At 48.2% G+C, this 27,640-nt stretch overlaps 1 protein-coding gene across 1 annotated transcript in view; it reads left to right on the forward strand.

Moving 5' to 3' along the window:
* Nucleotides 1-27,640, forward strand: part of LRRC7 (leucine rich repeat containing 7) — a 56,990-nt gene that overhangs the window by 19,423 nt on the left and 9,927 nt on the right. Inside the window, exons 7-19 of the mRNA XM_063406864.1 lie at nucleotides 2,974-3,048; nucleotides 3,523-3,667; nucleotides 4,507-4,579; nucleotides 7,661-7,790; nucleotides 8,746-8,861; nucleotides 10,263-10,332; nucleotides 14,048-14,147; nucleotides 15,500-15,502; nucleotides 15,541-15,659; nucleotides 18,306-18,506; nucleotides 22,875-22,986; nucleotides 23,181-23,361; nucleotides 24,245-25,922. Of these exons, the coding sequence (XP_063262934.1) occupies nucleotides 2,974-3,048; nucleotides 3,523-3,667; nucleotides 4,507-4,579; nucleotides 7,661-7,790; nucleotides 8,746-8,861; nucleotides 10,263-10,332; nucleotides 14,048-14,147; nucleotides 15,500-15,502; nucleotides 15,541-15,659; nucleotides 18,306-18,506; nucleotides 22,875-22,986; nucleotides 23,181-23,361; nucleotides 24,245-25,922 (3,003 nt within the window). The remainder of the gene's footprint in view (nucleotides 1-2,973; nucleotides 3,049-3,522; nucleotides 3,668-4,506; nucleotides 4,580-7,660; nucleotides 7,791-8,745; nucleotides 8,862-10,262; nucleotides 10,333-14,047; nucleotides 14,148-15,499; nucleotides 15,503-15,540; nucleotides 15,660-18,305; nucleotides 18,507-22,874; nucleotides 22,987-23,180; nucleotides 23,362-24,244; nucleotides 25,923-27,640) is intronic.

Genomic DNA, 27,640 nt, shown 5'->3' on the forward strand with positions numbered 1-27,640 from the left:
TCCAAACAAACCTTGAAATGTCACCTGGTGCTGAAAAGCTGTGGCAAAGTCTCTACATCTGTTTTATGGAGCAGCTCCTGCCCTGTTCCAGGCTGCTCATTTATTCCGTGCAGGAGGAAGAGAGAGGATTTAACTCTGATTTTTAATTAAAATCTTCAGCGTGGATAAACAGAGCGAATTTTTCACAAGTGCTGCTTGGAATTTTAATTGGAGGAGTTAAATCCTTCCCAAGTTCAGAGTGTCTCTTCTGGGGGTGGCTGGGATTGTGGTGTTTGAAAAGAGCTGGACAATATTCCGTGTATTCCCCTGGCAGCACGGTGACCCCACGAGGGATAGATCAGGGGAGGGGTGGTCCCATCCTCCTGCTGGGGCCAGAATTCCCAGGTTTTAACTCATTTTTCAGGCAGCTGTTCCAAAAATGTGGGAACTGGAATGGAATGGCAGGAGCCAAACGGGCTGAGAGGCCAAGGAGCAGTGGGAATGTGCAGGGATGTCACAGAAAAGTGGTTCTAGTTTAACTCCCACCTGGAAAAGGGGATTTAAAGGTCCTGTTCTCGTGGATTCTGAAAACCTGACTTGGTTTTCCATAGAAATTTCCTTTTTATTGGGGCAGGGGGAGTTGGTGGTGTGGGAGAGCCTCATTTCTGTGGAGTCCTGGGACTGCTGTGCCCGTCCTGCAGGAGGATGGAGCCGCGGGCACGGGGCTGCCACGGCCAAAATGAGCTCATCCTGTTCCTCCACTGTGCTGGGAACAGGATTCCCACAGCCTGGCAGACTGTGCCCTCCTGGAATGCAAACCGTGCTCCCTCAAGAGCAGCAGTGTCCGGGCTGGAATGGCAGAGGGCAGAGGCAGCTCCCAGCTCCTCTCCCGGGCTCCAGGAGCACATCCCAGAGCCTGGAACATCCCTGGAACTGGGAGAGCAGGGGCAGCAGCTTGGCCAAGTTTGGCTTCTCCCTCCCAGTTCCAGAGGTTCAGGAGTGTGCAGGCAGCAGCAAGGCTTTGGGAGAAACTCAGGAAGGGAGCAGGGAGAGGAGGAAAAGGAAAGAGAGAAAATAGAATGTAACTTTTGCCAAAATTCCTGTGAGTCTTCCGCTCAGACTCGATCCCAGGAGGATTTTCTGTATGGAGAGGGTGGTCAGACCCTGGAAAAGGCTCCTGGGAAGGGGGATTGAGGGACATTTGGACAATTCCCTGAGTAATATCCTTCAAGGTTTGGTCAGACTGAATTGTTCAGGGAGCTGGACTGGGTGGTCAGTGTAAAACCCTTCCAGCTGGTTCTCTTCTGTTCTGTTCCTGTTCTCGATCCTATCCCTATCCCTATCCCTATCCCTATCCCTATCCCTATCCCTATCCCTATCCCTATCCCTATCCCTATCCCTATCCCTATCCCTATCCCTATCCCTATCCCTGTTCCTATCCCTGTTCCTGATCCTATTCCTATTGTATTCCTGTTTCTATTCTATTCTATTCTATTCTATTCTATTCTATTCTATTCTATTCTATTCCATTCCATTCCATTCCATTCCCACTCCCATTCCCACTCCCATTCCCATTCCACTCTATTCCAGCTGTAGCAGCCTGTGTGGAAAATGAGAATATTCCCCAAACAGCCCCGAACCAGAGCATTTCTACCAGAGATAAATCAGGTTTTAATGGCCCTTTAACACCAACCCATCCAGAGATCTCACCTGGATCATGGTGTGCCATAATGTGGGATATTCCGTGGTGCTCCACAACAATGGGAAAATCATAGCCCTGGGAAATTATAATCCAAGGAATTCCCCATCAAAGCGTGCCCTGTACAGCCCAGGAGCAGGCCTTGAGGAAAGGTGTCTGTTAATGAGAGGGATTCAAAAGCAAATTAAAGTTGAGAGGGGAAATTATGATTATCCATAATGACCTCCAGAGGGATAAAGAAACATTAATCAGCACAGGAATAAATAGTATCAAATGACCATTAATCAATTTAGCCTGGAAACGAGCAGTGGTTTTAATCATTGCAAGACAGCAGAATTTCAATGGAATTAAGAGAGGCAAAATAAATCATCTTTAAACTGCTCACCACTAGTTTTTAATAGGAACTCATTATGTGGAAAACAAGGACTGAGCTCTCCTGTTTGACAGCTTTGCTCTTATCTGATGGGGCACCAGGAGCTTCTCCTGCAATTCCCTGGGCAAGTGGAAAATCAGATTTCTTCTGGGAAAGGCAGAATTCCAGACCAGAGCACTCGAGGCCCCTCTTAGGGTCTGAAGGTCCATTTGTTTCTGTGCTGGGATAATTCCAGGGCAATTTCACTGCTTCCAAACGCTGGACCCTGATCTGGAATGGAATATTCGTGGAATATATCATGGAATATTTCATGGAACATTTAATACCAGGTTCTGACAGGCTGTGAAAAAAAAATCTCCACAACTTGAGAGGACAAAGGCAAATTCCAGGTGTTGGTTTGCTGTGGAAAGCATTTCGTGGGGAAGGAAAGCACTGCTGAGGAAAGCTGGGAATATCTGTGAGCTGGAGCTGTAACTCTGTCATTTCCCAGCTGTAAGGAGTGAGGAGGGGTTTGGGAATTGCCGTTTTTAGCTCCTCTCCCTGCCAGTGCTGAGAAGGATAAAACAGAAGAGGGTTTGACTGCAGTTCCAGGTTTTCTCCGTGCTCATTACCTGCTGTGTGCTCTGACTCCAGCAGAGCCAGCTGCACACACTAAACCTCCCAAGGATGTGTCCTTTGGCCTCATTCCCCTTGCAAAGGTTCTGAAATTTCTCCCATTTCCATGAGGAGCAGCAGTGGTTCCATTACAGGAAGGGAATGTTCCCCTCTTGTCCTTACGCACCTGCCAGGCTGAGGTGGGTTGTAAAAACCAAAGGGAAGTCAAGAGGGAAGCTTGACTTTTTTGGAGAAAATCTTGATTTTTGCATAACTCAAGGAACACTGCTTTATTTAGCTGCCTATAATTATTTATTCTTTTCCTCAGCCTGAGGTTCTTGAACAAATCCAGAATCTGAGGGAGCTGTGGATGGACAATAATTCCTTGCAAGTGCTACCTGGGGTATGGACATTTATTTTAGGGAGTTATTGGGTGGTTTGGTGGCCTCTTTTCCTGGCAGGGAACATTCACGTGCATTCCCTTGGGGGGGTGCAGAGAGCCATGAATTAATTAATTAACTCGTTATTATACAAGTCATGGGATGGCTCCACACAGAAAAGCTCCACCTGCCTGGTGGGAGGTGGGGACTGGGAATATCCCCTGGATCTGTGTCCAGATGGAGAAATAGCTCAGCTGCATGCCCAGGAATGCCAGATTCCAGCAGATTTAATGAATCTGGAGCACATTAATTAACCTGGGGGGGTTAATTATTGCTCCTTTGAGGCTGAGCCCACCCTGGCCCTGCCGCGGGGAGAGACCCGACGCGAGGGGTGCTGGGATGAGCCCAGATCAGCTGGGTTTGTGTGTTTGTCTCTAATTAACGCTCTCATTAACAGCTCTATCTGCTCAAGTAACTCTGTCTCACGTGCTATTAAGTCTATAGGGAAGTTAAAACAGCTCGTGTACCTGGATGTGTCCAAAAACAGGATCGAGACGGTCGACCTGGACATCTCGGGCTGCGAGGGGCTGGAGGATCTGCTCCTCTCATCCAACATGCTGCAGCAGCTGCCAGATTCCATAGGTGAGCAACCAGCAGGGCTTCTCTCCAGTTCACAGAGTTTTTAATATATTTTTAAAATTTTGGGGGTTTTTTTTGGAATTACGGGATTTTATAATGATGGAGCAAGGCCTGCCATTAAATCCCAGAGGAGGCAGAAAATGGTGTCTGGACAATCCCACTTTGTAAAGTCAGGAGCAGAATTCCCTGCTTTGGAAGGATTTGATCCACCTTCCCTCCTTTTCAAGGAAAAGAAGCCAAGCAGGACAGAATTAATTTGATTTAAATGTAAAAATCCACCCGGGAGCGATGATGGGATTGCTGTTCATTCACAGTGGGAAAAGGAAATACAAAGGAAATCATTCAAACTGTGAATTTAATTTTATTTTGACTGTTTTACATGCATGGAGTTCCTGGATTATTTGGGATCTGTGGAAGTTCTGGGAGCTGAGTGGCTGCAGGGACATCCCTCTGTCCACTGGGATATTTCCTTTCAGTCCTGAGCCCTTACATTTGCTTTTCCCTTTCCCTTTGAACATGGAACTGTAAAATTCCTCAGTTTTACATCTATTTACTCAGATTCCGACGTGGATTGTTAATTAACGCTGTTAATTCTTGACTCTCTTACTGGTGTCCCCTCCTATTTTCCATCTCGTTCTTCTACACCTCCCCATCACTCCCAGGATTTTTGTCCTGTGGTTTTCTGCCAGGATTGGTTTTTAGAGGGCTTTTAGCAGGGATAAATCCAGTTGGAGTGAAACTTCCTGAAACCCAGGGCAGAGCTGTTCAGGGTTACAAATCGTTGCTTCTGGGATTCCAGGAAACCTCCATGGGAGCTGTTTATCCGTAATTTCTTCCCGCAGGATTGTTGAAGAGACTGACAACTCTGAAAGTGGATGACAATCAGCTCACAATCCTGCCCAACGCCATCGGAAAGTGAGTCCCAGTTTCACCATTTCTGATTAAAATACCTTTTCCCTTCTGCTCAAGGAGTGTGGGTTTTACGATATAAAATAAGACAAATATACTGAATGATGAAATAATTTCCAACCCCCAGGTTGTGACATTTAAATTTGGAGTGCCACTTTTAATCCTGGGGGTTTTTCAGTGCAAGGGGGAAGAAGGTGAAATATATCCAATTTTCCAAGAGGAAAACCAAAGATTTCGGTGTGAATCAATCTGGATGAGCAGGGCAGCAAAAGCAGAAGAATTTGGGGGGGGGAAAAATAAATCCATCTGTTCCCATGGCAACAGGCAGGGCTTGGAGCCTGGAAGGATCCGGCTGTGGCCTCACAGGGATGGAGAGTTCCTAAAACATCCAGGAGGATTCCAGGGGCTGGGATTAGGGAAGCACTCGGGGTGCTCTGCAGGGGGGTCTCACCTGGCTCTGCTGAGGGGCTGCAGCTTCCAGAATCCTCTGGAATGATCCCACCCACACCTCCCACCCCCCAGGCTGCTCCCGCCCTGCCCTGGCCTGTCCCAATCAGGATTTTGCTGCTGTGATGCCATTTAATCAATAATCAATAATCAATAATCCGTATTTGCGAGCAACAGCTCACATTTTGTAACAGCTGCCAGAATTCTCGGTGCTCCAAGGCCTTTCAAAGTTTCGTAACCAACAGCAAATTGTTGAGATGCATAAACCAAACATTAAATCTACACCTTGTATCTAACACCAGGAGCTTGGTTTGTGTTTTTGCTGCTCAGGAATTTTTATCCTCTTCTACAAACAAAGCCCAGAGCTCGCCTGAACTCCTCTATTATCTTGTTTGACACGTTTTTCCTCCCCTCCACAGCACAAAGCCACATTCTGGTTGTGTGTCCTTAACCTGGTGTCTGTTTACCTCTGAGCCTCACACCTGCACTGCCAGGGGAGCTTTCTGCTTTTTGTTTCCCACAATCCAGTCCCCAACTTACAGGGGTTTTCTCTATTTTTTTCCTTTTTTTTCTTTTTTTTTTTTCTTTTTTTTTTTTTTTTTTTTTGGGGGGGGGTTTTTTTGGGGTTTTTTTTTTTTTTTTCTTTTTTTTTTTTTTAGAGTTGGGATTAAATGTTTGAGATTTTTTTTTTGCTTGGACTTCGATGTTTATTAATTTTTATCGATATTATAGTTTTATAAATGGTGATTTTTATAGCACTTCATGCCAACAAGCTAAAAATGGCGATGTACATTTTTATTTTGTAAGGCCTTTTAAGGGTGAACTGTCTAATCAAGAAATGACACTTAAATTATTTTCACTTTTAACTTAATCACTCACTACTCGCGGCTTGCAATGTGGACTTTAATTACAAAATACTACTTAGACTCATGAAGAAGGTGAAAAAGCAGACAAACCTCTGCCCTGAAATGTCCATCTTGCTTTAGATATAAATATTACTGTATTTTAAAACCTTAAACTCTAAGTTTTCTACCATGTGATATTACTTTTAGATAGATATATCACTATATACATAGATATATAGAGATATCTATTACTATATTTAGATATATATGTTACTATAGATATTATATCTATATTTAGAGATATATATAGTTAAGATATATATATCACTATATTTTAAAACCTTTATATATATATTACTTTAGTAATATATAGTATTTAGTACTATTTATATTAGTACTAATATTTATATAAATATTAGTATTTAGTACTTTTATATTACTTTTATATATTACTTTTTATTTTTATATACAGTAATATATATTACTGTATCTTAGAATCTTAACCTCTAAGTTTTCTACCATGTGATATTACTTTAAATATATATTACTATATACATAGATATATATTACTAGATATATATTTCTATAGATGTTATATATATTATATATTATATATTGTATACTGTATATTGTACATTATATATTATATATTATATATTACATATTATAAATATTTATAAATGTTTATAATATACAATTTATATGTATATTATAAATATTTATATATTGTATATAGTCTTTATAAATATATATTATATTTAAATATATTATAAATATATATTATATATTGTAAATATTCTCTATATAACATGTATAGATATTATATATTTTTATAGATAGATATTTAGATATCTATGTTTATATAGATATATATAGTTTAGATATATATTACTATATTTTAAAACCTCTAGATATATATATTACTGTATTTTAGAACCTTAAACTGCAAGTTTTGCACCCTGTGCTATCACACCCTTCTATCCAAATTACACCCCCACAATCCCAGTGCTGTCACTCAATTTTGGGAGCCTGTTCCACTGCCTTGGGTCAGTGCAGGATTTTTGGGAGTCAGTCCTGGGACACTCTGGGGGTCAGTGCCTGTCAGCAGGGGAGCTCTGGAATTCCCAGTGCCCATGGAGGGGTTCCCAGTGCCCATGGAGGGGTTCCCAGTGCCCGTGGAGGGGTTCCCAGTGCCCGTGGAGGGGTTCCCAGTGCCCATGGAGGAGTTCCCAGTGCCCGTGGAGGGGTTCCCAGTGCCATGGAGGAGTTCCCAGTGCCCATGGAGGGGTTCCCAGTGCCCAGGTTTTCCCCCACAGCTCACGAGGAGTTCCCAGTGCCCGTGGAGGGGTTCCCAGTGCCCATGGAGGAGTTCCCAGTGCCCATAGAGGGTTTCCCCAGCTCACAAGGTGTTCCCAGTGCCCATGGAGGGGTTCCCAGTGCCATGGAGGGGTTCCCAGTGCCATGGAGGGGTTCCCAGTGCCCGTGGAGGGGTTCCCAGTGCCCGTGGAGGGGTTCCCAGTGCCCATGGAGGGGTTCCCAGTGCCCGTGGAGGGGTTCCCAGTGCCATGGAGGGGTTCCCAGTGCCATGGAGGAGTTCCCAGTGCCCACGGAGGAGTTCCCAGTGCCCCCACAGCTCACGAGGAGTTCCCAGTGCCCGTGGAGGAGTTCCCAGTGCCCGTGGAGGGGTTCCCAGTGCCATGGAGGAGTTCCCAGTGCCCGTGGAGGGGTTCCCAGTGCCATGGAGGGGTTCCCAGTGCCCAGGTTTCCCCAGCTCACGCGGCGTTTCCCGTTGCAGCCTGTCCCTGCTGGAGGAGTTCGACTGCAGCTGTAACGAGCTGGAGGCGCTGCCCTCCACCATCGGGTACCTGCACAACCTGCGCACCCTGGCCGTGGACGAGAACTTCCTCCCGGAGCTGCCCCGGGAGGTCAGCAGCTGCCTCCCTGCACGATCCTGGGGGGTTTTTTTAATCTTCTTTTCTTCTGTTAGAGCCAGGATTAATTGCATGAGAGATGGTGTTTCGTGTTCGGGCTCAGATGTTTATTAATTCTTATTTATAGCACAGTCCACAGGTTGAGAGTTCTGGCTAACAAAGTGGAAAGTGGCTCTGTCTCTAACTCATTCCAAGGCCTTTTGAGGATAAACTGTCCAATTCTGAAATGACACCTAAATTATTTTTACTTTTAACCCGATATCCAAACACCCCTGGCCCACAATGTGGATTTTTCTCTCCAGTTGCAAAACACCACCCAGACCCACAGAGGAGAAGCTGAAAAAGAAGGACTCAGCCTCTGCCCTAAATCCTCCATCCTGCTTTATATCTATTACTGTATTCTAAACCCTTAAACTCTGAGTTTTGTACCCTGTGCTATCACACACTGCTACCCAAACTCCACACCCACAGTCCCAGTGCTGTCACTCAATTTTGGAGCCTGTTCCACGGCCTCAGGTCAATGCAGAGTTTGTTTGGGGTCAGTGCCTGTGAGCACAGAAAGTCTGAAACTCTCCGTGCCCAGGTTCCAGCAGGATTCCAGGCTGGAATGTCCTGTGGGAGCCAGGACTCCACCCTGCCCTGGTGGATCTGTGGAATTGCATTGTCTTGGTGTGCAAGGGCAAATATTGCTGAGGTGCTCGGTGGTGAAACTGGGCAGCAAATCCATGGGAAATTGGGAATGTTCCTGTGAGGAGCAGTGTGAGGAGCCCTGAGCATTCCCTGAGGTTCCTGCCAGCAGGAAAATGTCATTTTCTGGTTGAATTCTGGATTTTCTGCCTTTTGTGCCTTTCAATAAAACCCAATTTAGCCACCTCCACCCAGCATGAGAAGCCATAATAAACATTCCCAAACGTGGGATTCCATCACTTTGGCCTTTCCATTCCCGCAGATCGGGAGCTGTAAGAACGTGACTGTGATGTCCCTGCGCTCCAACAAGCTGGAATTTCTTCCTGATGAGATTGGCCAGATGCAGAAGCTGAGGGTGTTAAATCTGAGTGATAACAGGTACAGTTCGCAGCACTTTTTTGACCTTTAGAAGTCGTGTCCAGGGGTCTCGGCAAGGCAGATGAGAGATGCAGAGTTCTGTGATTTGGGTGGGTGTGGGACTGCAGAATCAGCACGGACTGGTCTCGTCCCACAGCAGCTCCAAGGGCTGTGGCCAGTCCTGCTTCTCCCTTTGATCCCCAACTCCAATTCCTGGAGCACCCCAGTGCCCCCTGAGACACCTTTCGGTCTGGTCCTGGATTTTGAATTCCACCCTGGGGTGCCCAGAAACGTGGGAATCACTTCCGTGGGATGCAGGGCCTGAGGCTGGCACAAAAGGGCTTTTCCTCCTGATTTTTCCCAAGCCTCTTTTAGGGTCTGTTTTTTCCGATGCTCCTTTGGTCCCTCTGGTTCTTCCCAGCTCCTTCAACCCCCAAAAGCTGGGAGAGCCTCATTCCATGGCTGGGCCAGGCCGTGCGTTGGGAAAGAGCAGGGTCGGGTGGGATGTGGGGAAGGAATTCTTGGATGTGAGGGTGGGGAGGCCCTGGAATGGAATTCCCAGATTTTCCATGGCTGGAAGTGTCCAAGGCCAGGCTGGAGCAGCCTGGGATGGTGGAAAGTGTCCCTGCCATGGAAGGATGGGATGGGATTGGGATGGGATTGGGATGGGATTGGGATGGGGTGGGATGGGATTGGGATTTAAGGTCTCTCCCAACCCAAACCATGCTGGATTCCACGGTTCTATAAAAACACCCCGTTCAGAAGGAGTTATGGGAAAAACATCAATGAAGATTCCACAAATATCCTGCCATCCATTCCCATTCCCACTCCCAGATCCCTTTTAGGAAACTGTGTTTAAATGTCTCATTAAAATACTGGGGTTTTTCCCTGCTCTATTTAATTTTGTCATTTAGGTTCACTATGAATATTTATATTATTTTAATCTTTGGTCTGACATTTCAACAAAAATGAATTTTCCATCATCTTGGAATATTTCTGTTCCAAACTTCCAGTGTCCGATAAAGGAGCTCTGTGAGTGGCACTGGGGTTCCTCTAAACCTCTCTGGGACCAAGATTTTCTCTTTTTTATGTCTTATACATGTTATTTTCTTACACTATAACCAAAAGAAAATGTCAGTCTCTTCTCAGTACCAAAGGATGTGATGTCAGCAGTTCTACTTTCCAAATAGAACTCATAATGTGGAATATTAATCAGATTAATAATAACAATAGCAATAGGAAAAATAATAACAACAGCAGTAACAGGAATATTGATAAAATATTGCATTTTAGTAAAATTGATTTTTAAAAGCGGTGAAATTTTAGCTGTATTTCAGTGTGATAAACATGCTGCATACAAATCTTTAAAGAAATTATTTTAGAAGTGAAGGATTCACCTTCTCCCAATATTCTCTTTTACAGGCTGAAGAATTTGCCCTTCACTTTCACCAAGCTCAAAGAACTGGCAGCCCTGTGGCTTTCTGACAACCAGGTAATGCCTGTCAATATTCCCATTTTCCTCAGGAAAGGGGCTGGCAATGAGCCCTGTCACTCAACACAAGATTTAGGAGGGTTTTGGAAGGGTTTGCTCCCAGCCCAGCTGTAGATTTCCATATCCAGCCATAAATCCTGCTGGGTGTCATTTTTTTACCAAGGAAAAATCACCTTTGCAGGATTTCTTTTACCAGGAGCAGCTTCTGCCTCCTTACCAAAGTAGTAAACAAAGGGCAAAAGCAGCACGGGAGTATTTGTGAAGCAGAAATTCAAGATGTTCCTTCCCAAACTCGTTATTATCCTGTTCCCACCCTTTGTTCCATCTGCTGCTCTAACCTTGGCCTCCTCTCCCCTTTTCCCACCCATCCCTGCATTTTTTAAACTCCGCTGCAGTCAGGGAGAGCTCAAACAAGTCAAGGAGGCACAAGGACTCCGGGTCCTGCTTTGGAGAAACCTCATTTCTGTGCCTCAGAAATCCGAGGGGCCTTTCTTTGTTCCAGGGCTCTGGGTTACTGCAGAGATTCTTTGGGATTCTATTTTGAACCGAATTATGCAACAGGAGCCCTGAGAAATGCAACGGCTCCAGCAGCAGCTGAGCCCTAAAATAAGTCTGAAATGTACATTTAGTTTTAGAGCCGAGCCAAAAAAGTGAAAGCTGAAAGTGGGGGGGGGGGGGTAATAGAAAATTGTGATGAAATTTTAATGTGTTAAATGAGGATTCTTGCGGTGGTTTTTTTCCTTCTGATTTCCATTTTAAAAATTAACATTGCCTGGCTGTGCAGCCCAGGCACAGAACACCCTCAGCCCTTAAAATACACAACATTTCCCAGCATTTTGGCTTTCCTGTGGCACAGCACGGATTGATTTCCATTCTCTGGGCTGAGGCAGTCGCTCCTGGATCAGAGCGGCTTTGGACAGAGCAAAGCAGAGATAAATCACCCCCAGCTGAAACCAAAGCCAGCAGGAATTCTCAGGGAATGCTCCATGGGAGTTCTTACACCAGGTTTACTCCCAGGTGAACTGACAACCACCAGGAATTTACTCCTAGAGTAATGCTGGAATAGTACTAATAGTATTAATACTGTTAGTAGAATAATAGTAATATACTAATGTAGAATAGTAGAGTTATTAATTAACTCTTCATTAGGCCTGGCTTAAGATACATCCCAAGGGGTGTTGTTGTGCCAGGTCTGTTCCCTGATCCTTTTTCCCTTGGAGCAGCCGGGCAGGATTCCTGGGAATGACAGAATGATTCCATTCCACTGGGAATGGCAGGGCTGAGGAAAGGGAGAGGAGGCTCCACGCTCCTGCCAGCCCAGGGGAGTTTGTTTTCCTGGGTCCCCCCTGCAGGGGAGGCTGGGTCCTGCCCCATCCCCAGGAATTCCTGGCTGTGTGTTCCCATTTCCTGCTGAGAAAGACAAGGGTTGCCTTCTTGGTAAATTTTAATTTTTTGATGTATTTCTAAAAAAATAATTTTAATAGGTTTGATTTTTAAAAAATGAGACAATTAGGAGACATAAATCGAATTGTTAATGCGGTGGAGCGGGTGTCCTGGCATTCAGCCAAGAGCACACCTACTGTCCTGGAGGGATTCTTTAAATACCCTTTGTTACGTCAGCCTGTTGCATATCCATCTTTTTCCAGGAATAGTTCAGCATGGCCACTCCCTGGGCCCGCCCCTTTAGAGCTGGAGCGTTTCTTGGCTGTGCTTTTATTGTCACCTCCAGTTTGGGCTGTGCTCCACAATCTCCTCAGGTGGCAGATGCTGATAGTTTCAGCAAGGTCAGAGATAAAATATATATCAGAGATAAAATATATATATCAGAGATATAGCTAGGATTATATATATATATATAAATAAAATATATAGATATATAATATATATATCAGAGATAAAATATATATATGAGATATATCAGAGATTATCTATATATCTATGTATCTATATATTATAATATATATATAATATATATATATCAGAGATAATATATATATCTGAGATATATCTGAGATAATATATATCAGAGATAAAATATATATATCAGAGATATAGCTAAGATTATATATATATATATATATAAAATATATAGATATATAATATATATATCTGAGATAAAATATATATATATGAGATATATCTGAGATTATCTATATATCTATGTATCTATATATTATAATATATATATAATATATATATCAGAGATAAAATATATATATCTGAGATATATCTGAGATAATATATATCAGAGATAAAAAATATATATCAGAGATATAGCTAAGATTATATATATATATATAAATAAAATATATAGATATATAATATATATATCTGAGATAAAATATATATATATGAGATATATCAGAGATTATCTATATATCTGAGATATATCTGAGATAATATATATCAGAGATAAAATATATATATCTGAGATATAGCTAAGATTATATATATATATAAATAAAATATATAGATATATAATATATATATCTGAGATAAAATATATATATCTGAGATAATATATATCAGAGATAAAATATATATCAACAGCAGGGTCCTCATCCCCTGTCCATCGGGTGTTACCCCTGACAGTTCCATTGCAGGTGTAACTACAGATCAGCTCTGCCACTGCCACGCTGTGGGCTCGAGTTTCTGGAGCCTGGGGGTTTCCTGGATTTCCAGGGGCAGCTTTTGGGGGGTTTCTCCTTCCCTGGCAGCTTTGTGTGGGCAGCTGCTCTTCCTGTAACATTTCTGGGTGAACAATGTTCCTTCCCCTACCAACCTCTCTCCAGGTGCTGTTTGTGTTACTGAACCAGTGGAGAGAGGTGTCCAGCCCATGGATCAATAATGTGCCTTTTTTAGCACAGCGTGTTATAAAAAGGGTGGATAAATTGTAATTTAAAAAAATCTTCTGATCTTTCTTCTGCTGGAGTCAAGCATCTTTATTTCGTGTCCAATTGCGACACCACGTCTAAGCAAAAACCATTAAATCTATCCTTACAGCAGAGTTATTTTAACATTGTACATGTATGTACCGGTTTGAAAGAAAAAACAGCGAGACTCCAAGTCACAAATACAACTTAATAGCGAGAGAAGAAACAAACAGCAACAACAAAAAGGGTAAAAATAAAATAAAATAAGATAAGATAAATGCAATAGTACAAAGGAGCACTGACAGAGTCAGAATGCAAACCTGACCCCCTGTTGGTCAGGGTGTTGGAAGAAGTCTGAAATAAATCCTCCCGGAGTGACAGATGTGGCTCTGTTGGAGTAGAGATGATCCTCAGGAAAGGGTCCAGTCATCCTCTGGGAATCCAGTGGGAACGGCTCCCTTGGAGTTTGGGATTGCTGGTTTATCCCATGGAAAGGCTTTGGCTCCTCCCGCTGGGTGGAGCATCTCCCAATGGGATGAGGTGATGTTATCAGTCCTGTGAGAGCCTTCAATGGCCCATTCACAGGGGATGTCCCTGGGAGGAGGATGGGTGCAGGAAGAGATAAGGAGGCCCTGCCTTATCTGCTGTTATCAGGTGTCCATTAACAGAAGGGATCTGCCCTCTTCCCCCCTAAAGCTACAAGAGATAAAGAACAATATCTCTGAACAGGTTTGAACAGCTGAAAACAGGACACACATTTTGGTGACATTTCCAACCCAGCACCCTGCAGCGTTCCTGTCAGTGTTTCCACAGCAGTAACCCCTGTGTCTCTGCACCCGCAGTCCAAGGCCCTGATCCCGCTGCAGACCGAGGCGCACCCCGAGACCAAGCAGCGCGTGCTCACCAACTACATGTTCCCCCAGCAGCCCCGCAGCGACGAGGGTGAGCCCACGGGGGCCGGGGACAGGCAGGGGCCGGGGACAGGCAGGGGCCGGGGACAGGCAGGGCAATCCTGGGATAGGCGGGGCAATCCTGGGACAGGCAGGGCAATCCTGGGACAGGCAGGGATTCTGGGGACAGGCAGGGCAATCCTGGGACAGGCAGGGGGCCGGGGACAGGCAGGGGGCCGGGGACAGGCAGGGGGCCGGGGACAGGCAGGGCAATCCTGGGACAGGCAGGCATTCCGGGGACAGGCAGGGGTCTGGGGACAGGCAGGGCAATCCTGGGACAGGCAGGGCAATCCTGGGACAGGCAGGGCAATCCTGGGACAGGCAGGGCAATCCTGGGACAGGCAGGGCAATCCTGGGACAGGCGGGGCAATCCTGGGACAGGCAGGGATTCCGGGGACAGGCAGGGGTCTGGGGACAGGCAGGCTGCCGGGGCAGGAGGGTCCAGTGGCTCCACGGCACGCCAGGGTCACAGGGACACCCCTGGTCTGGCCCACGGGGGTGAATCCTGGTATTGCCAGGCTGTCAGACTGACACGTGCTCATTTGCACCCTCAGACTGACATTTTCTGATAGAAATCTTCAGACTGACATTTTCTGATTTGTACTTTCAGACTGACACTCGATAGTTTGCATTTTCAGACTGACATTTTCTGGTTTGCATTTTCAGACTGACCCTTGATGGTTTACACGTTCTGACTGACATTTTCTGATTGACGCTTTCAGACGGACATTTTCTGATATGAATTTTCAGATTAACATTTACTGATTTACATTTTCACATCAACATTTTCTGATTGACACTTTCAGACTGACATTTTCTGATTTGCATTTTCAGATTGACATTGTCTGATTTGCATTTTTAGACTGACATTTTTTGATATAAATTTTAGACTGACATTTTCTGGTTTTCATTTTCAGACTGACATTCTCTGATTTGCATTTTCAGACTGACATTTTCTGATTTGCATTTTCAGACTGACTCTTGCTGATTGACACTTTCACACTGACGCTTTCTGAACCCCTTTTATTTTCAGAGCAGTCTGACCCCAGCTCTGGGTGTGCACACACCAGGAGTTCTTGGCTCCAGACAGGAGTTGGGAATGTCCAGCCCCATGGGGGTGTGGGGGCTCAGGGCTCCCAAACGTGGCTGGATTGAGGCTTGCTCCTCCCACAGCTCCACTAAATTCCAATTTTCACACTCCCCTCTGCTCCAGGGCTGCCCCAAACCCGGGTGGTGCTTCCACACTCTCACCCCACTTTTATCCATCCCTCTGGGATGGTTTCTCAGTTCCCTTTGTCCCCCTCACATTTTCAGACAATCCCCCAAGTGACCAAGGAGGAAAAGTCTGTGTGCATCACTCCCGTCTCCCTTTCCAATCCCTGCAGATTTCCAGTCAGACAGCGACAGCTTTAACCCCACTCTGTGGGAGGAGCAGAGGCAGCAGAGAATGACTGTGGCCTTTGAGTTCGAGGACAAGAAGGAAGAGGAGGAAAATCCAGGGAAAGTTAAGGTGAGCACTGCTGGATTTATTCTGGGGTTCACTTGTCGTGGACAGGGCTCAATAGGCAGGTCTGGAATTGAACTGGGTTTGTGTTTTAATCCCTGCTCTGTCCCAAAGGGAACTGAGACAGAATTGCTGTCCAAACACTGCTTTTTTAGGAATATTTAAATCCCGTGGGGGATCCCATGTTCTTCTCAAAGTGGAAGTCACCGAGGGCTCTGCAGCCTCATGGAATGTGCAGTGGAGAGGGCAGCGCTTGTAAAAAAATGAAGTTCAAAGCACGAATTTCCTCCCCCAGTCTTGTGAAATTAATGTCACTGCAGAGCTCTCCATCAATCCCTCAATCAGCTGCATGTGCAGGAGGAGATTTTCAAACCTGTCAGCCTTCACATGGCATGGAAATGTCTCTTTCTTGAATAAAATAAAGGAATTATCCCACACTTCAACCCTGCGAATTTCTAACTGTGGTAGAACACCCAAGGTAAAATGTAAGGTCAGAGATAAAATCATCTGAGGAGATTTAAATCAGATTTTACTTCTAAAATTAACAGTTCTCTTGGCAACAGCAATTTAACATTCCATTGAGAACCTGGTGGAAGTTCTTGGTTTTTCTTTCCAATGTTTTTCCCAGTTGGGAATTTCTCCCCAGCTCCTGTGCTCAGAGCTAATGGACCCTTCTGCTTTAGTGAAACAGAAAATGGAGCCAAAAGCAGCCTTCAGCTCACAATAAATAGATTAAAGTGGGATTTTACCCTGGATGAGTTGCAGGTTTATGGGTCATGCATGGAAAGCAGCATCTGGGAAAGTTTTCTGTTGTTCCACAACTTTTACCAGGATTTTCCCTGGGTGTGACATGGCTGGAGGTTTCAACATGAACACTTTTAGCAGTTCCACCAGAGCTTTAAGAGACAAATTTAAATAAATTTCAATTCTCAGCAGGCAGTAACCACCAACACTGTGGCATTTGACAACAGCAGCAGGAGTTTTCACTTTTTATTTCTCATCAAGCTGAACTTTCGGCCAGACAGATGTTCAAATAGATTTGATAATTGGGGTTGTTCAGTCGCTTTTTTCCGTGGAGGATTTTGAACTTTGAACATTCCCCCTTTGGGGCCAGGCTGCTTTTGATGCAGCACTGGGCTGGGATTGGCAGGGAATTTCCTCTGGGATGGTACCTGTGGGTCAGCGAGGGCCAGTTCTGCATCCCAGAGCTGTCCCCAGCTCAGCTGCAGGACTTTGGCTGTTTTATTAACCCTCCCAGGAGCTGAAATTCCTGCTGCAATCCCTGTTTGGGGTCGTCTGTCTCATCCCACCCCCAGTTCCTTCTCCCTGGCTGCAGCTCCTGAGGATTTGCTCCCTGCCTCGGCTCTCAGGCTCAAACCATGGCCTGAGCTCTGGGAGGCACCAAGTGCCCCCCCAGGCCAGCCCCAAACACCATTTCATCCACCCAGAATTAAAGCACAGCTCCAGTGCTGCTTCCCAGGCTCGATTTATCGTTTTCTGTTGGAATTCTCTATTAGAAGTGACATCCCACTCACAGATTTCAACATTTCCTGTCCTGCTCCGTGACGTTTATTCTCTCCTGGCTCAGATCTGGATGCCAGCACTTGATGCAGTTTTATTTACCAAATCAATCATGCTTTTGCCTCTGAAATATTCCTACAGACAGACCATTTGCAGCTGAATCCAAAATTGTGTTTTTCCTGCTCACTGGGAATTTAAACCCAGCAGTTCTGGCAGGGAGCTGAGATCAGCTCACCCACACCAAGAGGTAGAAGCTGCTGTGTGGAGAATTCCAGATCCTCCATCACCAGGAGGAGTTTGAAGTTTCCCAGCCTCGTCACCCTGACAGGCCCCGGGAGCCTTGGGAAGTTGGGATGTGGGGTTTTCCAGGGAATCTGGGCTCTGTCCCTCCGTTCAGGCTCAGCCAGGCCCTGGGGACTCTCTGGAGAGCTCGGGGTCTGTTCTGCTGTGCCAGAGCAGAGCCCAGGCACGGGGCTGTGTGAACACGATCCGGGAGCAAAGGGCTCCCAGGGGATCGGCTCCTGCTCTCAGAGCCATCCATAATTCAGATTAACTGAGTACCCGGCGCGTGGCTGAACAAATCCTGCATTTCCAGCAGGATTGTTTGGGAAGTGTGATGGGATCTGTCAGCCCAGAGTTACCAACACCCCCAGGGTGAGGGCTGGGCTCGCAGGGGACCGTCCCCACCCCTCATTTGATGTCACTGGGATCGTCTTTGACAAAGAGGGAGTGAGCAAATCTCAGTCCTGAGCTCCTCGAACTCCCCAGACAGACCAACCAAACCATGAGGAAAGCGCCCTCAGCCCAGCACTGCAACCAAATTTCAGGTTAAACCACTGCAGAACCCTCAAATCTGGGCTGGAATCCTGCCCCAAACCACCTCAAAACCCCAAATTTGGGCTCAGACCCATAAAAGCTCCCCAGAACCCCCAAATTTGGAGTTCAAATGTCCCAAACCCTCCCCAGAACCCCCAAATTTGGGGTAAAATCCCCCAAGATAACACCAACACCCCCAAATCCGGGGTTGAAACGTTTCATGGGGTTCAACCGTTACACGGGGTTAAATTGCGCCCCGTTTTCCTTCTGTATTTCCTGATTCTGCCTCTCCTCTCCGTGGCTGCCCAGGTGGAGATCAACCTGAAGCGCTACCCCACGCCCTACCCCGAGGACCTGAAGAACATGGTGAAATCCGTGCAGAACCTGGTGAGCAAACCCAGCCTGGGCGTGCGCCCCGAGAACGCCGCCCCGGCCGCCGGCAGCGACCCCGCGGCCAAGGACACCTACGAGCACAAGTGGCCCCTGACCCCCAAGGAGATCTCCGTGGAGGTACTCTCAGGGACCCCTGTCCTCTCCACCATTCCAGATTCCTTTTCTTTTTTGGGTTTTGATCCCCCAGGGGGTGTTTCGATCCGCTCAGCCCTCCTCGTTTCACCCGTGAGGTTTTGTGTTGAGCTGCTGAGTTTCTCCCAGTTTGAGACTGAGCTGCTGTTTTTCCCAGTGCTGCTGGATTTTCGGGTTGGAATCTCCCTGGGTGGGAATTTTGCTGTGGATTTATCCCAGTGCTCTGTTAAATGTCAGTGGTGTGACAGGAGGATGGGCCCAGGCACCTTTTCCATCCCATTTTACCTTTTAAAGACCCCTGGGTGCTGTCTGGCCCTGCTGTGCCAGGAGGTTCTGCCCTTGGCATTGCTGTTAGGAGCAGGGATCCAATTAACCCAGCCCAGAGTTAATGAGGGCTCCTTGCACCGCCCTGCACGGTGACTCCAGTGAGCTCCAGCTCCTCCTGGGGTGTTTGCCAAGCACAGGGACAAATTCCAGCCCGGGATTAACCCCCAGAAAGTAAATTCCTAAATCCTGCTGGAGCCTGGTCACACCTGCCCCACCAAACCTGTGTGCAGGCACCGCTCAGAAACGAGGGAAATCCCTTCCCAAGGGAGTTTAAAAGCTTGGAGAGGTCTGCAGGAATGCCAGCACTCCTGAGAATCTTTGCAAAGCTTTAATGTTGAGAGGAAACAAATGAGAAAAAAAGATTTTCCTTCTTTTTCACTGCTTTGTTATCTGAACTTCGTGATGAACTCCTCGTCCTTGAAATGCCCCTGTCTGTGGCCAGTCCTGTGTGCAGGAATTGCTCTCCCTCTCCCTTTTTCCCTGTCTGTGGCACAAATATTACACATTCAGCTGTGGCTGCTCTCTCAGTGCTGTGTTTTAGTTGCAGTTAAACATTTTTATTCCTTAAAAAAATGACCCTCCTAAAGTTTTCTCTTCAAGTTGGCTCCAGAAGGCTTCAACTCTAGGCACGACTTCAATTAGGACTAAAATATTGAAGTTAAATATTTAATATCAACTAAAATAGTTAAGTTAAATCACTCATGTTTTCATCTAAATCTGAAATCTTCAATTCCACCATTATTCCTTTTGACTCATTAAATTCTCTGTGTAAATCTGCTCTTTGAGCCAGCTGGTGACTCAGGCCACAAGCCTTGACCTTCTGCTCTTGTTGCTGAATGTAGAGAATTTATTTTGTATTATCCACAGTTTGAACATGAATATTCTCAACAGCTTTTAATTATCCCTACGTGTTTCCATCTGGAATTTATCCACGTGGCCTGGCAGAGGTTTGAGGTGTTTGGTGGCTGTGGCTGGCGATGTGGCCTCCAGAAATCAGTGGTTTGCTAATATTTGTTAAAATAAATGTTGAATTTTTCAATGGAAACACGGGTATCCCAGTGAGCTGAGCCCAGCAGGGTCCTGGAGCCAGGAATTCATCCCCAGGAGATTTCATCTCCTGTGTTCGTGGAGATGGGGGAACTTTTTCAGATTTTAATTTCCCTGACACAGACACAACTATGCCAGCAGCTAAAGAAAAGAAAAGGGATGTTCTTGTTGTCCCCAGACACCAGGAGGGGTTTTAGCTCTCATCAGGGTGCTGCAGGTACATTTCCTTCTCCTTGGCTTCCTGCACCAGGATAAAGCACACGGGAAGTGCAGGCGAAGTGTGAATGGTTTTGTGAACAATACTGGCCTGATTTCAGTTGTAACCCGTTAAATAAAACATAATTAAGCTCCATTTGCTTTGCAGATAATTAGCAGACAGACTCAAGCCTGCAGTTAAAGTGCACTTTGAAATTGCAGGTGTGTTGTGATGTAGCTAAAGCTGAAGGCAGTTTCTGATCCCAGGTAATTGAATTTCAGGTGCAGTGCTCACTTTTCAGCCTCAGATAAACCAGTTTCTGATCTCTTTTGGCTTTCCCTGCAATTAATTTTCACATGTCTCTTCAGAAACTGTTTCTAAATAATGAAAGGGAGCATCTGGAATGAGGAGCTGAATGAGGAGCTGCCTTTCAAATCCACTGTGCCATCCTTCACCTCCATTCACAATGAGCACACAATGTCTTGATTAATCATCAATTAAAACAAACCTCTTCATCATTCTAATTCTCTTTTAAAGATGTGAGTTTTGGCCAAAGAGGAGTCTGGGATTATTTAGGGAGTTGTGCTGCCTTTCCGTGAGAAACAGTGAGGAATATCAAAATCAGCAAGTCAGGTCTCTGTAGTTGCTGTTCTTGGTGTCTTTGCACTGAGAAAATCCCACATTTCCTCCGCCTCATCCCTTCCCAGAGTCCTGGGCTGCTCCAGGCAGATTCCAGGAGTCTGCTCATTCCAAACCTCCTGCCCCTCCAGATTATAATTTAATGTTCTTGTGTTCTCAGCCTGAATTTTTGGTGATTTTTCTCTTGACAGTTGTTTTAATGGTTTGTACCAGGTATTTCCTCCTCACCACAGTTCTCTGCATCCTTCCCCAGTTAATCCTGAGGAATAAATCCTGAGGAATAAACCCTGCTCAACACAATTGCATTTATGTCTTCCCTTTCTCCTTGCAACTTTCTTCCTGTTAGTGACGTTTGTGTTCTTCAGCTTGTAAGGACAAGGTCCTCTTAAAGAGAGTGGAATTAAATGGAGTGTGATTTGGGGTTTTACAGCGTATTTCACATCTTCATGGCAGATTCACAAATGCCAGAGCAGTTCTTTCAAAAGTGCATTGGTTTTTGTTGGAATAGCTGGGCTGAGGGGTGAAAAGAAAAGAAAAATTCTATAAAATAGGGAGCTTTGTGCAGCTGAAGTTCACCGTCTTGTCAAAAATGGAGCTGCTGGGTCTTCCTCTCCTCCAGCCAGTTTAGGGGGGCAGGTTAAGCTTGAAACTCCTGGAAGTTTCACGGCACAATGTTGGGATTCCAGGTCCAAGATAAAGAGAGCAAAGAACCCCCCAAGAGCCCCCTGCCTGGCCCTGGGAACAGCCCGGAATCACCCCTGGAAGGTCCTGGCAGGGAGGAGCAAGCCCAGAGCTCAGAGGTACAGGCAGCCCTGGGCTGCCCAGGGGGAGAACGTCACCCCTGCACCCCCTGCACTGCCCACGGCAAGGGGGTCCCACCAGTTTGTCCCCCCGCACTGGGAAAGGGCTCTGGGAGGCACTGGGAGCACTGGGCACCTGTGGAGCACCCAAATCTCTGCATGGGGAAGGGAGGGCTGGCCTGGGTCACTCCCATTCCATGGGAATCCCCATGGAACTGCCAAACATCAGCCCTGAGGGCGCTGCCTGAGCTGAGGATGACTCTTGTGGGAAGGTCCTGCCTCCAGCTGAACATCAAACACAGAGGGTGGGAAATGGCCCTGGTGTAAACAGAATTAAATTCTCCAAGGATAAGTCACGTGGCAAATGCTGCTGCAAATCTCTGTCACTGCAAAAAGTAGTTCATGGCAGTAAACCTCTGAAAGTTCCCTCCCTGTAAGTAAAAAACAAGAAAACCTTTAAAACACGGTAGCATTATACATTCCAGCAATGCAGATTTGGTGTGGGTACTCCAGTTTAAATTGGTTCTCTGATTATTGAGTCTATCCCTGTTGCCTCCCCTGTCCAAAGTCACTGGAGAACCTTTACAACCTGTCAGGGGACAGAGATCCTCCTGTCACCCAGCCCTGTCTCCCCAGGACAGCCACCCTCCCCATCCCTGAGCTTTCTGCAGGGGTCAGAAAGGCCCCAAAATTCCCCTTGGTGCCTTCATTCCCTCCTAGACACCCCGGGGGCCCAAATGTCCCCATTTAAAATTTCTCTTTCTAAGGATGAGTCCCACTCTCCTCCCCCAGTTTAGCTGGGGTTATTTTCAGCACACGTCCTGCTGCGGGGCCTGTGTGAAGGTCAGGTGTGCTGAACTCTCAGGCAGAAGTTTATTAAACCCAAATCATTTTAATTTAGCCACAAACTCCTCAGAGACAAAGCCATTTTAATTAAGTACAGCTCCAGGGACAGCTGAATCTGGGGAAGGCCTCACCAGAAATAACCGAGCGAGGAATCCTCCCTCCTGAAATACCAATTGTTTACACTCAATTTGTGTTTATTTCTTTCCACTGGCAGCAGTTTGGGTGACCTTGACTTCATCAAAAATGTTTACACGGCCTTGATGTGTCTTGCGAGTTCCATCTGGTGTGTCCACGTTTCCAGAACGAGCACATCACCCTGATTTTGAGGAGGATTCGTGCAGGATTAATTAGAACTTTCTGCTGACGAATCAGACCCTTCTGCACTGCCCGCACGGCGGCCTTGGGGTGTCTGAATGCTCACGAGGGGAGGGCTGTGAACTGTTTGTGTGCTGCACTTTGAGGTTCCCTGTGCTCACTCTGCCTTGTTGTGTCCCTCAGGATGCCTTTGGACATCCTGGCTCTGAGATGAGGATAGGGGAGCTCCGTCCCTCCATGCCCGAGACGCCGCTCTACCCCCCCAAACTCATCCTGCTGGGTAAAGACAAGAAAGGTACTGACGGATTTGCAGCCTTTGAGATGAAACCTGTGCTGGGGATGTTCCACCTCTGCTTGTAAACCGTAGCCCGCGGACATTTGTGCACGTATCAGTCCAACCCAACGACAGTTTTAATGAAAAAATGTGTTTTGCTGGTGTTTGCTTCCCAAGTGCCGCCCCCTGAAAGCGTTTGCTGTGTTTTGTTTCAGAGTCGACAGATGAGTCTGAAGCAGATAAGATCCATTGTCTGAATAACAGCGTTTCCTCAGGCACTTACTCAGACTATTCCCCTTCCCAGGCTTCCTCAGGGTCCTCCAACGCGCACGTAAAAATGGGCTCCCTGCAGACCACGGCTAAAGAAGCAGTGAATAACTCTTTGTGGGGGAACAGGTGTGACATCTTTCCTGACACAGCTTCTGCTTCCCTTCTGTCCCGTCTGGGCCCTCAGAGCGACCCTGGCAGGGCGTTTGGGTTAAAAAAAATCCACCCTTTTTTATCCCGTGTTGGCTGTGCAGAGCTGGCCAGCCTCCGTGTTCTAAAATCCCACAGAGTTCAGCTCTGTGCCATCCCCAGGCGTTAAAGCTCCTGGAGGTGGAGCTGCAGCTGGTGCTGTTGGTGTCCCATCACTGCTGTCCCAGCTCCCTCTGCCCTGGACCTCCAAAGGGGTTCTTGGAAAGCCATAACCTGCCCTGGGAACATTCCAGGACCAGCCTGTCCTGCCTGTGCCTGCCCCAAATCCCCTCAGGTGTTCCATCCGCAGCTCTGCCCCAGTTAAAGGCTGGATGGGAACGGGCAGAAACCTCCTCTGGCGTCTCTGGTTAAGAAGTGGGGGGAACCCTTCTGTGGCACTCATCCATTATTTTTACAGCAGGAAAATCTGTTCAGCGGGATTGCTGGGAACACAGCAAGGAGCCAGCCAGGCCTTTGAGTGACTTCTTAGCTTCTCCGTGTGTGTCCTGACAGAGTCTGTGCTCCAGGGCAGGAACCTGCTGCCACCATTCCCGTGCCAGTGGCACGACATCCACGGGGTTCCCAACAGCCTGAGAGTAGCTCAGCTGGTGCTAAAACCACCCAGGGGGGCAGGTTTGATTCCTGGCCTCAGTGATCCCTTGTGGGGCCCTTCCAGCTGGGAATATTCCATGATAAGGATCCCTGAAGCCTCCCGAAGCCAGGGCGTAGGCGGGAGAAGGCCGAACCGCCCTCCGAGGACGGCGGGCGCTGACGTGCTGGCGCAGAGGACATTTTATCTTGTTCCCTTCTCTTGTCTTTGCAGGCTGGCGCAGTCGTTCCCACAGCCCCTGGAGACCAAGCCATTGCTGAGCCAGCGGGAAGCGGCTCCGGCCGGGAACGTCCCGGCGCGCCCGGAGCGGCGCCCGCTGAGCGACGCCTTCGCCGACAGCTGGAACGACGGCTCCCACTACGACAACACGGGGTTCGTGGCCGAGGAGAGCGCGGCGGAGAGCGCCGGCACCAACCCCCTGCTGAGCACCAAATCCAGGAGCTCCTCGGCGCACGGGCGCCGGCCGCTGATCCGGCAGGACAGGATCGTGGGGATCCCCCTGGAGCTGGAGCAGCCCGCGCTCAGAAACGCACACGACTCCGAAGTGCCTCCTCCCAACCCTTGGCAAAATTGGACCAGAACCCCCAGTCCTTTTGAAGACAGGACAGCTTTTCCCTCCAAACTGGAAAGCACCCCCAACACCAGCCCTTTGCCCGAGCGGAAAGATCACGTCAAGGAGTCTCCCGAGATGACGAGCACTTTCACTCCAGGAATTCCGTGGGAATACCATGACTCCAATGCCAACAGGAGCCTCACAAACGTCTTTTCCCATATGCACTGTCGCCCGGACCCTCCCAAAAACGTCATCTCCATCAGCAAGAGCACGGAGCGGCTCTCCCCCATGATGAGGGATTTAAAAACGAACAAGTTTAAGAAGTCTCAGAGCATCGACGAGATCGACATCGGTGCGTACAAGGTGTACAACATCCCCCTGGAAAACTATGCATCCGGGAACGACACCGTGGGCCCCCACGAGAGGGTGGACAAGCTGCTGGGCCCCGAGCACGGCGTGCTGAGCATGTCCCGCAGCCAGTCCGTGCCCATGCTGGACGACGAGCTGCTCACCTACGGCAGCGTCAAGGTGCAGCCGCAGCACAAGGCGTCGGTCACCAAGAAGGTTTATCAGTTCGACCAAAGCTTCAACCCCCAGGGCGCCGTGGAGCTGCCGGCCGACAAGCGGCTCCTGCCGCCCTTCCAGCTCAACGCCGAGTACCTGCCCCAGCCGGCCAAGAGCCTGCCGCAGGAGCTGGTGAGCCCGCGGGGCTACCGCGGCTACGCGCCCGTGGAGCCCATGTTCTCCTTCTCGCAGCCCTCGGTGGGCGAGGAGCCGGCGGCCGCCCCGTTCCCCGGCCCGGCCGCGCGGCCCGGCTTCCTGCGCCGGGCGGATTCGCTGGTCAGCTCGGCGGAGATGTCCGTGTTCCGCAGGGTGGGCGAGCCCCAGGAGCTGCCCCCGGCGGACAGGTACGGCCGGGCCCCGTTCCGCGGCGCCCCGGAGCGCCAGGGCAGCATGGCCGTGCCCGAGGCCCAGTTCCTCAAGCGCAACGGGCGCTACGAAGACGAGCACCCTTCCTACCAGGAAGTGAAAGCCCAGACTGGGAGCTTCCCAGTTAAAAACCTCACGCAAAGGAGGCCCCTGTCGGCACGAAGCTACAGCACAGAGAGCTACGGCACGGCCCAAACGCGGCCGGTCTCAGCGAGGCCCACCATGGCAGCTCTGCTGGAAAAGATTCCGTCAGACTATAACTTGGGTAACTATGGCGACAAGCCTTCCGATAGCAGTGATATAAAGCCGAGGCCTCCCCCTGGGAAGGGAAATGAGAGCTGTGCTAAAATGCCCGCTGACTGGAGACAACAGCTACTTAGACATATAGAAGCTAGAAGGTTAGACAGGGTATGTTTGGCATTTCTCTGCAATTAATGCCTTTAGTTGTGTGTTTCGCTCTGTCAAACGATTTGCACGTGCAGCGGTGACCACCAGAATTCCCAGGGATGAAATTCCCGCCGTGGTGTCGGAGGGACCGGCCCGCCGAGGGCCCTGGGGGTGCTCGGCCGGAGTGAGGGATCCCAGAAAACCCAGAGGCTCCTCGCTGGTGATGCCCCTTGGGACAGTCACCGGGGTGGTGGCTCCGGGTCCTGGGTAAATCCAGAGCCTCCACCCCAGTGAATTCCTTGGGGCAGTCACTGGGGTGGTGATTCCGAAACCTGGGTGAATCCAGAGGCTCTGCCCCAGTGAGGCTCCACTGGGATGGAGACTCTGGATCCGGGTAAATCCAGAGGCTCTGCCCCAGTGCCTGTCACTGGGGCAGTGACTCCTGCAGCTCTGCCCAAAATTAGGAAGAACCCCGAGGTTCTCCCCTGCTCGTGGGAGCGCTGCTGGAGCCACCAGGTCAGTAACGACCGAGAGCTTGGAGAGGTGCTGGGCTTGTCTTGGCAGTAAAAGGGAATAAAGGAAAAAGAGAATGAGTAATGAAATGTATTTTAGCTCTGGTGTGACTGTTAGTGCAGGGGGTTTAAAAGTGTCTATAACTGAGAAATATCCCTGGGTAACCACTGCCACTGTTCTAATGGGAATGTGATCATTACTCCTTTTAGCTGTAGGAAGTTATGCTGATTTGCCTTCTATCCAAAGGGTACTTTAGTGCATGATTCAGTCATTACCGATTTAATGACCTAATCCACGAATCCGATTTACTCCGTGATCTGAAGTGGTTGTGACAAATTCCTGTGGTGAAAATGCATAAGAAGCCGTTGCCAAATGTGTCCGTATAGTGCTTTATGCCAGAGCCGCCTGAGTTTGGTGTTAATATTCTCCTTACCTTCCAGCTGCTCAGATGTGATGATATTAAATTATCCTTAGGGATCAAATGGGGAAACTTTAAAAAGGGGCTCCAAGGCTGAAGCCCTCCCTCAGCTCTTTTCCCTGTAAACCCACTGGAAATGGGGTTCCCTGTAAACCCACTGGAAATTGCCTCCTAGCCAGGGAAAGCAGTGCACCCCGAGCAGGGCCCTTCCTGATGGAAATGAACCCTTGCCAGACACTGTTGGTTTAAGGAACACCTTTGCTCTTAGTTTACAACATGTACAAAGGGGGCTTTTTAACCCCGGAGAGCTGGCACCGGTGGCTGTCCTTGCTCCCTGCCAGGTGGTTCCTGCTGGGTGCAGAGCTCCAAGGAGCTGGGCTGGGCTGCCTGCTGGAGGCTGTGCTGGTGGGAGCACCTGGGAGCAGCCCCTGTCCCTCGGGTGGGCACAGCAGCCATGTCCCCCAGGTGGGCATAGCACATGTGTCCCTTGGGTGGGCACAGCAGCCGTGTCCCTTGGGTGGGCACAGCAGCCGTGTCCCCCGGGTGGGCACAGCAGCCGTGTCCCTTGGGTGGGCACAGCAGCCGTGTCCCCGGGTGGGCACAGCAGCCGTGTCCCCGGGTGGGCACAGCAGCCGTGTCCCTGCCCTGCCCGGGTGGGCACAGCAGCCGTGTCCCCCGGGTGGGCATAGCAGCCGTGTCCCTTGGGTGGGCACAGCAGCCGTGTCCCTGTCCTGCCCAGCTCGTCCCACGTATCCAGACAGGTTTTCAGGGAGCAGCACCTCTCCAGGGGCTGCCCCTCTGCACCAGG

Source organism: Prinia subflava, chromosome 10, assembly GCF_021018805.1.
Source record: "Prinia subflava isolate CZ2003 ecotype Zambia chromosome 10, Cam_Psub_1.2, whole genome shotgun sequence".
Taxonomy (NCBI): Eukaryota; Metazoa; Chordata; class Aves; order Passeriformes; family Cisticolidae; genus Prinia; species Prinia subflava.